This window comes from Somniosus microcephalus, chromosome 3 (genome assembly GCF_052327205.1).
Source record: "Somniosus microcephalus isolate GS21.2 chromosome 3, FLI_Smic_1.0, whole genome shotgun sequence".
In the NCBI taxonomy this organism is placed as follows: Eukaryota; Metazoa; Chordata; class Chondrichthyes; order Squaliformes; family Somniosidae; genus Somniosus; species Somniosus microcephalus.
In genome coordinates, this window is record NC_140989.1 from 73,751,665 (window position 1) to 73,766,840 (window position 15,176).

At 46.1% G+C, this 15,176-nt stretch overlaps 1 protein-coding gene across 7 annotated transcripts in view; it reads left to right on the top strand.

Moving 5' to 3' along the window:
- ush2a (Usher syndrome 2A (autosomal recessive, mild)) overlaps window positions 1-15,176 on the top strand; it is a 1,396,947-nt gene that overhangs the window by 421,642 nt on the left and 960,129 nt on the right. For all 7 annotated transcript variants that reach the window (XM_085981146.1, XM_085981156.1, XM_085981149.1 and 4 more), the window contains one exon: window positions 4,373-4,603. In XM_085981146.1, coding sequence (XP_085837272.1) covers window positions 4,373-4,603 — 231 coding nt within the window. The remainder of the gene's footprint in view (window positions 1-4,372; window positions 4,604-15,176) is intronic.

Sequence of the window (15,176 nt, forward strand, 5' to 3'; positions counted from 1 at the left end):
CCCTCCTCCCTCCCTCCCCCCTCCTCTCCTCCCTCCTTTCCTGTCCTCCCTCTTCTCCTCCTCCCTCCTCTCACTGCCTCCCTTTCATTTTCTCCCTCCCTCCCCCTCTCACTCACTCCCTTTCACTTTCTCCCTCCCTCCCTCTCCCACACCTCACTCCTTCCCTCCCTCCCTCTCCCACCCACCCCTCAGTCTTTCCGGCCCTCCCCCTCCCTCCCCGGCCCTCTCCCTCTCCCTCTGGCGCCGCTCGTGATATCGCGCTGCGGGCGCAAGCGCCTAGGAGACTCCGTGCTCCCGGCCTGTGTCAGTGGACGCGCGAGCAACGGGTACCCTCCTTTATCTCCCTCCGGCGCCGCTCGTGATATCGCGCTGCGGGCGCAACCGCCCAGGAGACCCCGTGCTCCCGGCTTGAGTCAGTAGACGCGCGAGCAACGGGTATGGGGGTGGGGGGCATAAAGAAAAAAAAGCTGTCGGCCAGCCTTCAGAGCGGGTGAAGAAGCCGGAGGCCATTTTGTCATGTCGGTTGGAAGGAAAAATGTCTTTTTAAAATAAAAAACTGCAAACTTTCTTTATTTTTAAAAAAAGAAGCTAGAAAGTACAACATCGGAAATTTTTTTTTTTTTTTTTTAAAAGAATCCCTCCTAACTACAAAAGGCGAATTTTTTTTAAGGAAAGAAGATATAAAGTTAGAAGATATGCTGGCAAACAGGTGCCAAGGCTTCAAGGCTTGAGGCCTGAGGCCTGCAGGCATCAGACCTCGAGAAAAAATTGACATACTGGACTCATTTATTACACGCAAATAATATAATGAGCTAGTTGGGTTCCTAAGTACTGAATTTGTGCTGCATAAAATCCCTTCTACACATACAGAAAGTGGGGGAAAAAAAATAAACTTACGAATCAAGATGGCTGACACTCACCTCGGTTCAAAACGATTAGGCCCGCCCACACACGGACCGATTGGTCGACCGTCATGTCACCGAAGCGTAGGATTGGTCAATCGTCCTGTTGCTCGACTCTAGGAGGGCCCACCCGCACGCGCGACGAACCCGCCCCGGCCACGCAGCGTTTGGTCGACCGTCGGGTCGCTCGACCGTACGATTGGTCGACCTTAATGTCACTCTATGCTGTCACTCTATGCTAATGAGCGGATAATGAGCGGAATTTTGAACGTTTTTTGGAAACCGCGGCCGCAATTTTTGTCTCGCTGAAACGTAAATATACTTATGACCGTTCCGGAATCGTAAGCTTTCTTTTGATGTAACGCACGTGTAGGTACGCTCTATAACTTTAGATTGTATAGCCGGACAGACACACCGAATGACAGACAAACAGACAGACAGACAGACAGATCGATCCTTTTATATAGATACTAGCTGAAGTGCCCGGCGGTGCCGAGGGTCTTTTGAGGGCATGTTGTTGTTGGAAGAGAGAGAGCGACTGGGGGGAAGAGAGAGCGCGACTGGGGGGAAGAGAGAGAGCGACTGGGGGGGAGAGGGGAGGGGGGAACAGGGGGGGCGAAGGGGGGGCAGGGAGAGGAGGGGGAGAGTGGGGGAGGGGGGGAGAGGGGGGGAGGGGGAGGAAGGGAGAGGGGTGGAGGGGGAGAGGGGTGTAGGGGGAGGGGGAGGGGGGGAGGAAGGGAGAGGGGTGGAGGGAGAGGGGGAAGAGGGGTGGGAGGGATATGGGGGAGGGGGGAGGGAGAGGGGGCGGAGGGTGGGAGGGAGATGGGGGAGGGGGGAGGGAGATGGGGGGAGGGGGGGAGGGAGAGGGGGGGAGGGGGGGAGGGAGAGGGGGCGGAGGGTGGGAGGGAGATGGGGGGAGGGAGAGGGGGCGGGGGGTGGGAGGGAGATGGGGGGGAAGGGGGGGTGGAGAGAGCGGGGGGGGAAGGAGGGGAGAGGGGGGGAGCCCCCGATGTCCCGAGCCCCGATGTCCCGAGCCCCGATGTCCTGAGCCCCGCCCTCCCGAGGCCCGATCTCCTGAGCGCCGCGCCCCGCCCCCCGATCTACCGAGCGCCGATCTCCCGAGGCCCGATCTCCCGAGGCTCGCCCCTCCCCCCGATCTCCGGAGGCCCGATCTCCCGAGCCCCGCCCCCCGCCCGAGCTGGCTTCAAGAGCAGAGAGAGAGACGCCGCCGCGCAACCTACCGCGTGAGGCCTGGCCGGACTCAAGTCGCGCACGCTGACTCCTGCCCCACCCGCCTTTACTAACATGGTGGCGGTGGCGACGCTCGGCTCAGGCCCGCCCCCTCCAGCCTTCACAAAGATGGCGGCGATCGCGAGCCGCTTGTTCAGCGCGACAGGAGGTGCCTAGCTTGGGCGTGGCTGGGCAACAGAGGCCCAGGCTTACAGGCCTGGAAAAACGGTTAAAGGTAGGAAAATTCTAGATGTTACAGAAAAGATTTACAAATTAATTAACTTTTTTAAAAAACAGTTTGTGTTTTAAAAGCAACTTTTTTTTTGCTGGAAATGTAGATTTGAAAAGAAACACGCAGAAAGCTGGAAAAAGAAATGAAAAGTTTGGAATCAAGATAGCGGCGACTCACCTCGATTCAGAACGATAAGGCCCGCCCACACACGCACCAATTGGTGGACCGTCGGTCACTGAAGCGTAGGATTGGTCAATCGTCCCATCACTCGACTCTAGGAGGGCCCGCCCGCACGCGCCAGGAACCCGCCCCCACCACGCAGCGATTGGTCGACCGTCGGGTCGCTCGACCGTACGATTGGTCGACCTCGACGTCACTCGATGCTAATGAGCGGATAATGAGCGGAATGTTGAATGTTTTTTGGATACCGCGGGCGCAATTTTTGTCTGGCCGAAACGTAAATATGCTTATGACGGTTCTGGAATCGTAAGCTTTCTTTTGATGTAACACACGTGTAGATACGCTCTATAACTTTCGAGTTTATTCAATACAGACAGACAGACGGATGGAATGACAGACAGACAGATCGACCGCTTTATATATATAGATAGATAGACAGATAGATAGATATGACAATTTCATTGCTTCCTGATGTGTTTTCATTCTTGTGGACTCACCCAAAACCCCACCCACACACACAAAAATCATGATAATCTGGCAACATAAAATGCTTTCAATAGTTTTGGTGAATACTTCAGAAGACTAGTGCTTTGTAACATTAGTGAGAACTAAAACATTTAGCAATTGCCTCAGAAGTACAGTAGATACACAAACATGATTGCAAGAAGAGTCATTACTATAGTTTTAATAATACGAATACAGCATCAACCGATAAAAGTTCACAGTGAATGACTTCTGCACACAAAATAACTGAGATATTGCAAAGCTGTTGTCTCTGTGAGTGCTCAACAAAAATTGAAGGAAGCTTTTCTCAGTTTTTAAAATAAACTGAGAACAGTGGAATAAAGAAAGTTATTTTGTGCCAGCTGCTGTTGTACCTGCATAACTATCAGTAACTTTTACGTAGAGAGACTGAGTGGAGTACTGGATAGCACACTGTTTCTTATCTGTGTGATTTGGGCAGTCAAAGCTCAGTTTCTAGTGGGTGTGGACCCATAGCATAAAATTTCCTATGATTTAGCATTTTTATGCTATTCCATTGAAGAGGAAATTGAAAGATAGTAGTACTTCCTCATTTTTATTCAATCTAGGCTCATGTATTAATCATGCTTGAATCAGGTGGGAGCCTGGTCCATCCAGCGGAAGACACTGAGAACTATGGCAGCAGGCGAGATCCAAATGGGAACAGGGCAGCACAGCTATTTTAGGACTGGTATCACCCTGTTTCCACTGGGTGGGTCGGATTAAAACAGTCAGGATCTGTATTATGACTTTATTTAAAACAACTGCAAAAAATTAATTTCTGTAAGTAATTAGTGTTGATTATAAGGCAGTATTCAAGACACCAGAGAAATGCTGTATTCACTGTATCTGTGTGAACTACAAATATATAGCCCTCTTATTAATAGGTACATATTTTAGAGTTCATAATCCTATCTGCTGCAAAAATAACTCCATCTATCTGATAGCAGCTGTGGTGCATGGTAGAGATGTCATTGTTCAGGCCAATCAAAACTAAATTTTGCACTTTTACCTTAGTCTTCAATATCAGAATCATAGAGAAATGTGTCTGCATATATATCTAAATACAGCAATCTTCTGTAAATTTGAAAATCATAAAGGCCATTCATTACTGACAGGATTAAAAAGCAACATTTTCAATTCATATTTTTAATTAGCTTTCAATACAAATTAGATAAAACTGACAAGTGGATACTAACAAATGATATTGAACGTTTTTTAAATGTATGATATCATCTTTATTCTTTTATTTTGCAAATGATAATCAGCGCTCAGAGGATTAATTAAAAAATCTTTTCATCTTCAGCTCCAGCAGGACAAAGTGCACCTAGAGTGGAAGGAGTGAACAGCACAGTGATGAAACTATACTGGCAACCACCTATGGATATGAACGGTCCCCCTCCAGTATACCAGCTGGAAAGGATGGATACGTCTTTATTTAGCCACCTTGTTCGTGCTGAGAGAGGAACACGGTTCCCTGGTCATGGCTACTTCAAATTTCCTAGTTCAACTCTGCCTGTCAACACGTACTTTACTGGTAATTATTTTGTCACTTTAGCAGCAATGCTATTTTTCAAATCTCACTACCGTCATAAGCAACTATCAAACCAAAAGAAACTATTAAAATTATGATTTTTGTTGATACTGATTTTTTTTGTATGCAGTCTTCTGGAGTTGATTAAAATATATCTTTATTATTTCAGGAAGTGCACGCCAACACAGTCAATAATATATCTCACAATAGTGTGAGTTTGAGAATTTCTGTCAATCTCATTCCACAGACCACTGTAACTATCTCGTCCCTCCCTTTCTTAGGAGGTTTGCATCTTTAAAAATGTTAAGGCAATTTCATATCTTGTTCTCGTAATTACTTTCTCAATACATATCATTCTTATGCTCTTACTGGCTGGTAAATCATATATTAGTCTGAAAACTTGTGCTATAGCAATAACGCATTAATGGCATGTGCCATTATTAAAACATAAAAGTTCCAGGAAATAACAGAGTAAGTGAGTTTTGCATTAGTTGTATTGCACATAATTTGCTGGGACATTTGCCGATATCTTTACCTATGCCGATAAAAGTTTGTTTTGTCATTCACACCTCCATTGCAGTCAATGGCGATTGTGAATTTCCTGGATTATCCTTGTTTTCATGTTGCAGCCATTTTGACTGAAAAATAATGGTGTAAGTAACCTGTTATTAACATGATTTATGGCCCTCACACGATTCTCAGCCTGGGAGGCCAACAACAGGAACAACTATCATTTATAGAGCATCTTTAACATAGTAAAAGGTCCCAAGGCACATCACAGTAGTGGTTATCAAACAAAACTTGACACTGAGTCACATAAGGAGATATTAGGACAGGTGATCAAAAGCTTAGTCAAAGAGATAGGTTTTAAAGAGTGTCTTAAAGGAGGAGAGAGAAGCGGAGAGGTTTGGGGAGGGAATTCCAGAGCTAAGGGCCTAGGCAGCTGAAGGCATGGTCACAAAATGGACAATTAAAGCTGTGGAGCCTCACCCTAGCAGTCTGGAAATTGTTAGATTTTTTATTAATTCTCTTAGTTTTCGCATCCAGAGTTGCATAAGCGTCTAAAAGCAATTACTTTTAAACCCCCCACCTCTATCTACATGTTAAGAAGTCGAAATTGCAATAGCCTATCACTGTCATTCCCCTGTACTTTATTACCATGGACAACCTGCAGGAGGAGCAGAGGGAAGAGGTTGAGGCCCCATGGCCAAAGACTAAACTAAACTGGCTACTACCCCGCCCCCAAAGAGTATCAAGGAGCGAATGACACACAGGCCTCAGGTGCTGGTTGGAACTTTGCGACCGCCTGTGAGAGGAGAGGTAGCTGCTTTTTGTACAGAGTGGGAGGAGCTGAGAGTAAACTCTCTGAGGGTGCAAGCAAGGTGGTCATAGTCATGTGTCCCCTCCACGTCAGCGCCCTCACGGTGCAGCGTGGAATAGGAGGGCACGTGCCACTAAGCCTGCCTTTCCCTCCATGGCACTCAGCCTCCTCATCCTCCTCCTGGTCCCCTTGTTCCTCCTCCCCCTGCTCAGTCTCCACCTGCCCTCTGCCATCATGTCCTCCGGTTTGTGTGGAGCTGTGGAAAGGAAGAATAAAAGATTACAATAGTATAGCATGTTCATTCCTTGAATTACTTAATCAGCTTTACATTCAATGCACATCATGGAAAAAGGCAATTCAACCTATGCCGGTGTTCACACACTGCACGATCATGCTGCCACTCTAATTTCCTCTTCCCTCAAGCAGGAAACAGTTTCTCCTCATCCAGCCTATTGAACACCTGCATGATTTCAAAGCAAGAGGCTGTGAAACCTCAGCCTGGCGCACAGGACTACCACCATGGTACCACTGCAGCTACAAGGCTCTCCTCATGAAATAGGGTGTTTTGCCTCCAGCTCTTGCATGCTTCTGCGCATTATGCTCTGCAGGGAAAAAACAAAGAAAATGTTACATGAGTTGCTGTGTGAGAGGTGCAGGTGTTGAACTGACGGGACTTTTCAGACATTGCAATGTTTTCAACAATGACTACATTTCAAAAGTATTTAATTGGCAGTAAAGGACTTGGGGCCATCCTGAGGTCATGAAAGGCGCTATATAAATGCAAGTCTTTGTTTTCTTTCTTCAGCAGAGAGATGAAGTTGCCAAATTCATTAGCTGCCCACTCTGAAAAGATCGTCTCCCATGGCAACAGAGTTTTAGGACTTGCTTGTTTTTGGGTTCTGCCTTCAGGTAACATGGAGATCTCATCTTGAAGGCATCTTCCCTTCCCTCCCCCTCAGCGGCACTGGTCGCACGACTGTGGAATGACTGGCATAGCACGTAGTGCCTCAGCTAGCTCCTTCACTCACCTTGTGGGGAACCCTCATCCTTGGAGTACCCAGCAGCCGAATGGGCTGCGAAATTCCCTACCTTAACGCTGGGTTTTTTAAACAAATGGCAGCCGCCTTGCTTTTGCCTTCTTCCGGAGCAGGGCATGGCGGTCGCCATTTTTGAGAGGTCGATGGCATGCCATTGCCAGCACTCGCCTCGCCAATGCAAATGTGCAGATCGTGACGTCAATCGACGTGCAATTTGGGACGTTGCCGCACGTCATTATGCCCTCTCCTAACTACGCATGGAAGAACATACGTGCAGCAGTACTGCTGAGATGCTGTCAGCACTTCTTAAAGGGACATACACATCTTTCAGGTCTTGCATCCTTCTTTCTGGAGGGCCTTCTGGCCCCTTGTGGGTAGAGGACCTCTCTTCCACTTTTGACCCCCTGCACCAAGCTGGAGTGCTGCATGTAGACCCTGGGTGTCCCTTCCCTGGCCTGTTGAGCCATCTGTGTCTGCGCTGAAGCACTTTTACCATTTTTATGCGCAGAAGGCAGTTCAGCTTTAAGAGCTGAAGACTGCCTATTTTTGAATGATTTTTATATTTTTTCAGAAGGTGGTTCCCCTTTAATGGCTTGAGACTGCTTTTTAAAATGAGAGCCTTGCTTTACGAAAAGGCAGCCTCGCTCCAGGGACGCTACAGAGACATGACATTGGGCCTCTCAAACTGTCGTAAATCGAGGAACTGTCTCAGGAATTGTTGGATTCCTTCCATTTAGCACCCTTACAATAGAGAGCATACAAGGCAGACACAACAAATGAATGTGTGCCTTTGTGAAAATGATGTTAGTTAAAATAGATAAGAAAGATAAAGCTAAAAATAACTCTTGTTATTCGACAAACACTCGTATGAAATTTATCTCCACTATTTTAATGAATGCATTGACCCATTGATTTTATACATTTTAATCTTGTTTACAACACCAATAGTAATTTCCAGGCTATACCACTTGTATTCCATTGGTCTGGATTATTATTTTATATTCCCTGTCCCCTAATTTGAACTCCCTTCCCACCAAAATCTTCTAGTCTTCCTCTCACATTGTGTTTGGAGTATAGTCATTTACTTAACTATGTATTGGTTTATATGCAGTTTCTCAGGCTGACTTTATGTATAATTAATAATGGTTAAATCAAACTACAGTAGGTTGGTGTATGGTCAAGTGCTGTTCCATTTACTAACCTGTATCATTGCCATTTATTTTGTTCACTCTCTTGTATTTTTTTCCAAATGAAAGATGAATATATTAACTTACTTAAAACTAGATGTTTCATGTTGCAGTTTTTTGCCCAATTTGAAGTTGCTGAAAGCTGATAGAATTGTTTCGTCCGCCACTTTTAGCAACCATCGTGGGGATTAACTTTAGTGGATTAGAAACATAGAAAAATAGGAGCAGGAGTAGGCCATTCGGCCCTTCGAGCCTGCTCCGCCATTCAATATGATCATGTCTGATCCTCTATCTCAATACCATATTCCCGCTCTCTCCCCATACCCCTTGATGCCTTTTGTGTCTAGAAATCTATCTATCTCCTTCTTAAATATATTCAGTGACTTGGACTCCACAGCCTTCTGTGGTAGAGAATTCCACAGGTTCACCACCCTCAGTGAAGAAATTTCTCCTTATCTCAGTCCTAAATGTCCTACCCCGTATCCTGAGACTGTAACCCCTCGCTCTAGACCCCCCAGCGAGGGGAAATATCCTCCCTGCATCTAGTCTGTCTAGTCCTGTCAGAATTTTATACGTTTCAATGAGATCCCCTCTCATTCTTCTAAACTCTAGTGAATACAGGCCTAGTCGACTCATTCTCTCCTCATACGACAGTCCTGCCATCCAAGGAACCAGTCTGGTGAACTGTCGCTGCACTCCCTCTATGGCAAGTATATCCTTTCTTAGGTAAGGAGACCAAAACTGCACATAGTACTCCAGGAGTGGTCTCACCAAGGCCCTATATAACTGTATTAAGACATCCTTGCTCCTGTACTCAAATCCTCTTGCAATGAAGGCCAACATACCATTTGCCTTCCTAACTGCTTGCTGCACCTGCATGTTTGCTTTCAGTGACTGGTGTACAAGGACACCCAAGTCCCTCTGTACATCAACATTTCCCAATTTATCACCATTTAAATAATACTCTGCCTTTCTGTTTTTCCTACCGAAGTGGATAACTTCACATTTATCCATGTTATACTGCATCTGCCATGTATTTGCCCACTCACTCAACTTGTCTAAATCGCCTTTCAAGCACAGACTACCAGAGGTGCAAACTGGAGAACTTCATCATTACATTATCTATTCTATTGCCTGTTTTGTTTAATGTTTTAAAAAGTACATATAAAATAAACAGTGTGTACATTCACAAAGGTACATTACAGATCATTTATTAGAATACTTACGCAGAAAACTGATTTTTACATATCTGATCTGCCAGCAGTTATAAACTGGAGTATCTATCTGTATTATAAAATGTTTTGGGGCAGATTTTCTTCTTGGCACGTCTTTAGGACCAGCATCGAACTGCGGAGACAGGTCTCGCTCTGACCAAGAGGCTCAAGGATCACCAAGAGTTGGTCCTCGGGCCTCATCTACATATTCGAGCGAGCTGCCGGCACTGGTCGGACCTTCACAGGCAGCTCGCCCAATAAGAAATTTCAATTTCAGACCACCTACATTCCGTGAGGGAGGTTTGGAGTTGCCAATAGTGGGAGTTGATCGTGAGTACAATGGAGTTGGGGGCAGCATTCCTGTTTCTCCTGACTTAACAGAAAGTTTTTTTTTAAATAGGAAACAGAAACATAGAAGATAGGAGCAGGAGTCGGCCATTCAGCCCCTTGAGCCTTACCGCCATTTAATGAGATCATGGCTGATCATCCAAACTCAGTACCCTGTCCCTGCCTTCTCCCCATATCCCTTGATCCCTTTAGCCTTAAGAAATATATCTAACTCCTTCTTGAATATATTTAATGAATTGGCCTCAACTGCCTTCTGTGGTAGAGAATTCCACAAGTTCACCACTCTCTGGGTGAAGAAATTCCTCCTCATCTCAGTCCTAAATGGCTTACCCCTTATCCTTAGACTGTGACCCCTGGTTCTGGACTCCCTCGCCATCAGGAACATCCTTCCTGCATCTAGTCTGCCTAGTCCTGTTAGAAAAAACTTACTTTAGCAGCTCAGGTGTCATCTCATGTTCTGGACTTTGTCGTTTTCTCTCAGCCACTTAGCAAAGAGAAACAGTATTAAGATCAATTAGCATTCTCAGAGCTAGGAAGAAAGTGAGAGAGATCAGAAACTGACCAGTTCCATGTGGCTGGGAGTGGGTGGTAGGCGCAGACTTTGTATAAAAACTGACATTTATATAGACAAAGAGAGGAAGCATCCTGTCAGCTGGAGGCACAGCAACTCTCAGCAAAGAAAGAAAGACTTGCATTTATATAGCGCCTTTCACAACCACGGGACGCCTCAAAGCGCTTTACAGCCAATGAAGTACTTTTGAAATGTAATCACTGTTGTAATGTGGGAAACGCGGCAGCCAATTTGCACACAGCAAACTCCCACAAACAGCAATGTGATAAGACCAGATAATATGTTTTTATTATGTTGATTGAGGGATAAATATTGGCCAGGACACCGGGGATAACTCCCCTGCTCTTCTTCTGTGGGATCTTTTACGTCCACCTGAGAGCGCAGACAGAGCCTTGGTTTAACAGCTCATCCGAAAGACGGCACCTCCGACAGTGCAGCACTCCCTCAGCACTGCACTGGAGTGTCAGTCTAGATTTATGTGCTCAAGTCAAAGAGCAGCAGAATATAGAGAAATGACAGAAAATAACCTCAAAAGCTTCAGAGAAGTAAAAATATTAATCATAAAGATGAAGTCATAGAATCCAAACATAAAATGGGAAAAATGACCAGATAGAAAGTATACTGGCTCCAAAAAATATTGATCATGCTCTGACGCCATAATAATGGCAAAGTGGATCTCTGGTATGCCGTAATTACATACTTGACCTAATTGGAATTCCCCGGTTCTGGCTATTTACCTACAATGGGCAGGTGCAGCTGTGGTGTCCACTGGGGGGGCGGGGGAGTCTGTAATTGTGGAGTCAGCTGGCCATTAGAAGTAAAGAACTTGCATTTATATAGCACCTTTCACAACCTCAGGATGTCCCAAAGTGTTTTTACAGCTAATTAAGTACTTTTTTGAAGTAATGTAGGAAACAGTTCGGGAGCAGTGCCAGGATGTCCAGCGGTAGAAAGGATAAAGAAGGGAAGATTGTCTCTATTGCATGAAAAACTGTTTTTATTAAAGTAGCTGATTGCTTTGTGGTTTGTTGCTTTAAGAAAACTATCTTTTAAGATTCTGACACTTCCAGTATGTTGGAGGTGTTATATCCGTGTATCTTAATGTTGTGTCCTTCAATAATCAGACAACAGACTGCAGGGAATGATCAACAGGTGTTTACTGAATGAGGGTTCAAACTGCAACTGACTGTACAGATCACTACTCAGGGTTTATATACAGGTGTGGTCACTGCTGGTACTATAGGATACAGGAGCTGTAAAAAGTAGTTCTCCCCCTTAAAGGTACATACATTACAATTCCTCCCCTTTTAGATTAACAGTACCATAACACTCATTTAACAATTAAATATCAAACTAATTACAATTAACACTTTTAACATGCAACATTAACTGAAAATAGTCTATTTATAAATTCAGTCTTTGGGGAGGCTTCCTGATTCTTTCTGGATAACGCCTTTCCCGAGTGTCTCGCTCTTGGTGCGGAGGCGATTCTAACACCCTGTCGTCAGTTGATTCATCAGCTTCCAATGCTATTGTTTCTGAGGTAGATGCGACCTGTACGTCGGGTTCCTCACCAGGTACGTATGGCCGAGACATGGGGTTGACTCGTTCCTATGACTCTAGGATCTGGTCAGCATGGCATCTCACAATGTTCTCCCCAACATCCACTGTGTACATTAGTGGCCTCTGCCGTGTGCATATCGTTCCTGGTTGCCATTTCTCTGTTCGGTAGTCGCGGGCCAAGACTGGTTGCCCTACATTGAAGCTCCTTGTCGGCTTCTCATTGATGTGTTGGAATTGCTTACTCTCAACATCTCTTCGTACATTTGGTCTGAGCAAATCCAGATGAGATCTCAACCTTCGGTTAAAGAACATCATGGCCGGGGCCTGGTTGGTGACTGCATGTGTTGCATTTCTGTAGGCTAACAGGAAATTGTCCACCTTATGCTGCAGTGGAATGTTGTCATCGCACATGGCCTTTACTGCTTTTTTAAAGGTTTGTACGAACCTCTCAGCCAATCCATTTGTGGCTGGATGATACGGGGCGGATGTGTAATGCCTTACCCCATTCCTTTTCATAAATCTTCAAAACTCTTCGGACACAAACTGTGGTCCGTTATCAGAGCAAATCTGCTCTGGCAAGCCGTTCCTGGCAAAAATGGTCTGTAGGACTGCAATAGTTTTCTCCGTGGTGGTGGAGGACATTTTGATCACCTCAGGCCATTTCGAGTGCGCATCCACGGCTATTAAAAACATTGAGTCCATGAATGGACCAACAAAATCAATATGCACCCGTTGCCATGGAGATGAGGGCCACTCCCATGGGTGTAGAGGGGCATGTGGTGGTGCATTTTGGACCTTCTGGCATCCTGAGCAGCTCTTTGTCAGGTCCTCGATTTGCTGATCGATCCCCGGCCACCACACATAAGCCCGAGCAAGGCTTTTCATTTTCACCCCTCCCAGATGACCTTCGTGAAGCTCATTGAGCACTCTCTCCCTTAACTTGGGTGGAATTACCACTCGGGATCCACACATCAACGTCCCCTGGCATACTGACAGCTGTTCTCTTCTGGATGAGAATGCTGGCAACAGTGAGTCGCCATGTGCTGGCCATCCCTTCACCGTCAAATCATATACCCGAGACAGTGTCGGGTCATTTCGGGTCTCCTCTATACCAGCGTTAGTTACTGGCAAGCATTCAATTATAGTCGAATGAAATATTTCGACAGGTTCCACTGCTGGTGCTTCCTCCGCAGTAGGCAGTGGCAGGCGTGATAGCCCATCAGCATTTCCATGCTGTTTCGTGCCCTTATACTCGATTTCATATTGGTGCGCCCCTAGAAAAAGGGACCATCTTTGTAGCCGTTGCGCAGTCATCACCGGAACGCCCTTCTTTGGATTAAAGATGGAGACAAGTGGTTGGTGGTCAGTCAGCAAGGTGAACTTCTGCCCGTGCAGGTAGTGATTGAACTTTTTCACTCCCCACACTAGGCTGAGGGCCTCCCTGTCAATTTGGGCGTAGTTACGCTCGGCTGAGGTTAGTGACCGAGACGCAAAGGCTACTGGCCTCTCCGAGCTGTCGGGAATTTGTGCGTCAGCACCACTCCAATGCCATAGGGTAATGCATCACACGCCAACCGAATTGGTAGTGCTGGGTTGAAATGAGCCAACACCTCTTTTGATGTGATCAATGCTTTGCTCTTCTGGAAAGCTCGTTTACATTCGTCACTCCACTTCCATGGTACCTCCGTTTGCAGTAGGGTGTTCAGTGGGTGTAGTACGGTAGACAAATTCGGCAAGAACTTATGGTAGTAGTTCACCAGCCCGAGGAATGACCTCAGTTGTGACACATTTTCTGGTGCTGGAGCCTTGACTACTGCCTCAATCTTTTCAGGGGACTTATGTAATCCCTCTTTATCAATAACGTGGCCACAATACGAGATCTGCTTCTGGAAAAACTCGCATTTGTGGCGATTAGCTCGGAGCCCATATTCCTTCAATCTAGTAAGCACCTGCTCCAGGTTGGCGAGGTGATCACTGTTATTTTCGCCCGTGACCAGGGTGTCGTCCAAATAACACTGGGTCTCTGGAATCCCTTGCAGGACTTGTTCCATTGCCCTTTGCCAAATAGCCGGAGCTGATGCTACCCCGAACACCAGCCGGTTGTATTGGTAGAGACCTTTATGAGTGTTGATCGTGAGGTACTGTTTCGAGGCTTCTTCTACCTCCATTTGCAGGTACGCCTGGGCCAGATCAATCTTAGTGAAGCGTTTCCCTCCAGATAGCAAGGCGAAAATATTTTCAATCCACGGAAGCGGATATTGTACAGTGTGAAGGACTGGGTTCACTGTCACCTTAAAGTCCCCACAGATGCGAACCTTCTTTGGTTCCCCAGGCGTATTACTCAACGACCTCTTCATTACAGGAACGATGGGTGTAGCCCACTCGCTCCAGCCCACTTTGGACAGTCCTCCTGAATGTTCCAAACCTTCCAGCTCTGCTTCGACGGCTGGGCGGATCGCATAAGGTACCAGTCTGGCCTTAAAAAACTTTGGGCTTGCATTTTCCTCTATTTTGATCATCGCTGTTATGCCTTTTAGTGTTCCGAGTCCCTGCTGGAACACTTCTTGTGCGTCAGTTAGTATTTTTGACAGTCGTCCAGGTGTGGCGTCGTCATCCTTTTTGGCATCTACAGTCAGTGCTTGTATGGAATGCCAATCTAGCTGTATCTTCCGGATCCATTCACGTCCTAGTAGTGGTGGTCCTCCATCTGGCAATACATATAAGTCCATTTTTGGTGTTTCCTTGCCGTTATATATAACGTTCACCCTTATTCTTCCTTTGGGGTAGACTTTTTGCCCCGTGTACGTCTTCAAGGCAATCTTTGTATCTCTCAAGGGTATAAATAGCCGCTTGTAGTCCCTTCGGTTTATGACTGTTAGGGCTGATCCTGTGTCCAATTCCATTTTCACTTGGACTCCTGCTATCTTGAGCGTGACCCAGATAGTTTGGTGATCCTCCATTTTGATCACATTATGTAGTTTCAGACAACCCAGCTCTTTGCTTCCGGAGTCTGTATCACTCTTCTGTTCGTCTGAACTACTCTCCGTCACCTTATGTACCTTCTTGTACTTCTCCTGTGGAGATTTCTTGCTGCTGGTTTTCTTTCCCGACCTGCAGACTCTTGCTATGTGTCCTACTTTTCCGCACTCTCTGCGCACTTTATCCTTGAACCAGCAATCATTATGGTCGTGTGTTGTTCTGCCATAGCGATAGCACTTCACTGTTCCGTATGACATTTCATTTGTGCCATATTTTTGCGGTCTCCGTTGTATCTCTGCAGCGCCCCGTGCTGCTGCTTCGTGTGATACTGCAATGCTGAAAGCCTTGTCCAGCGT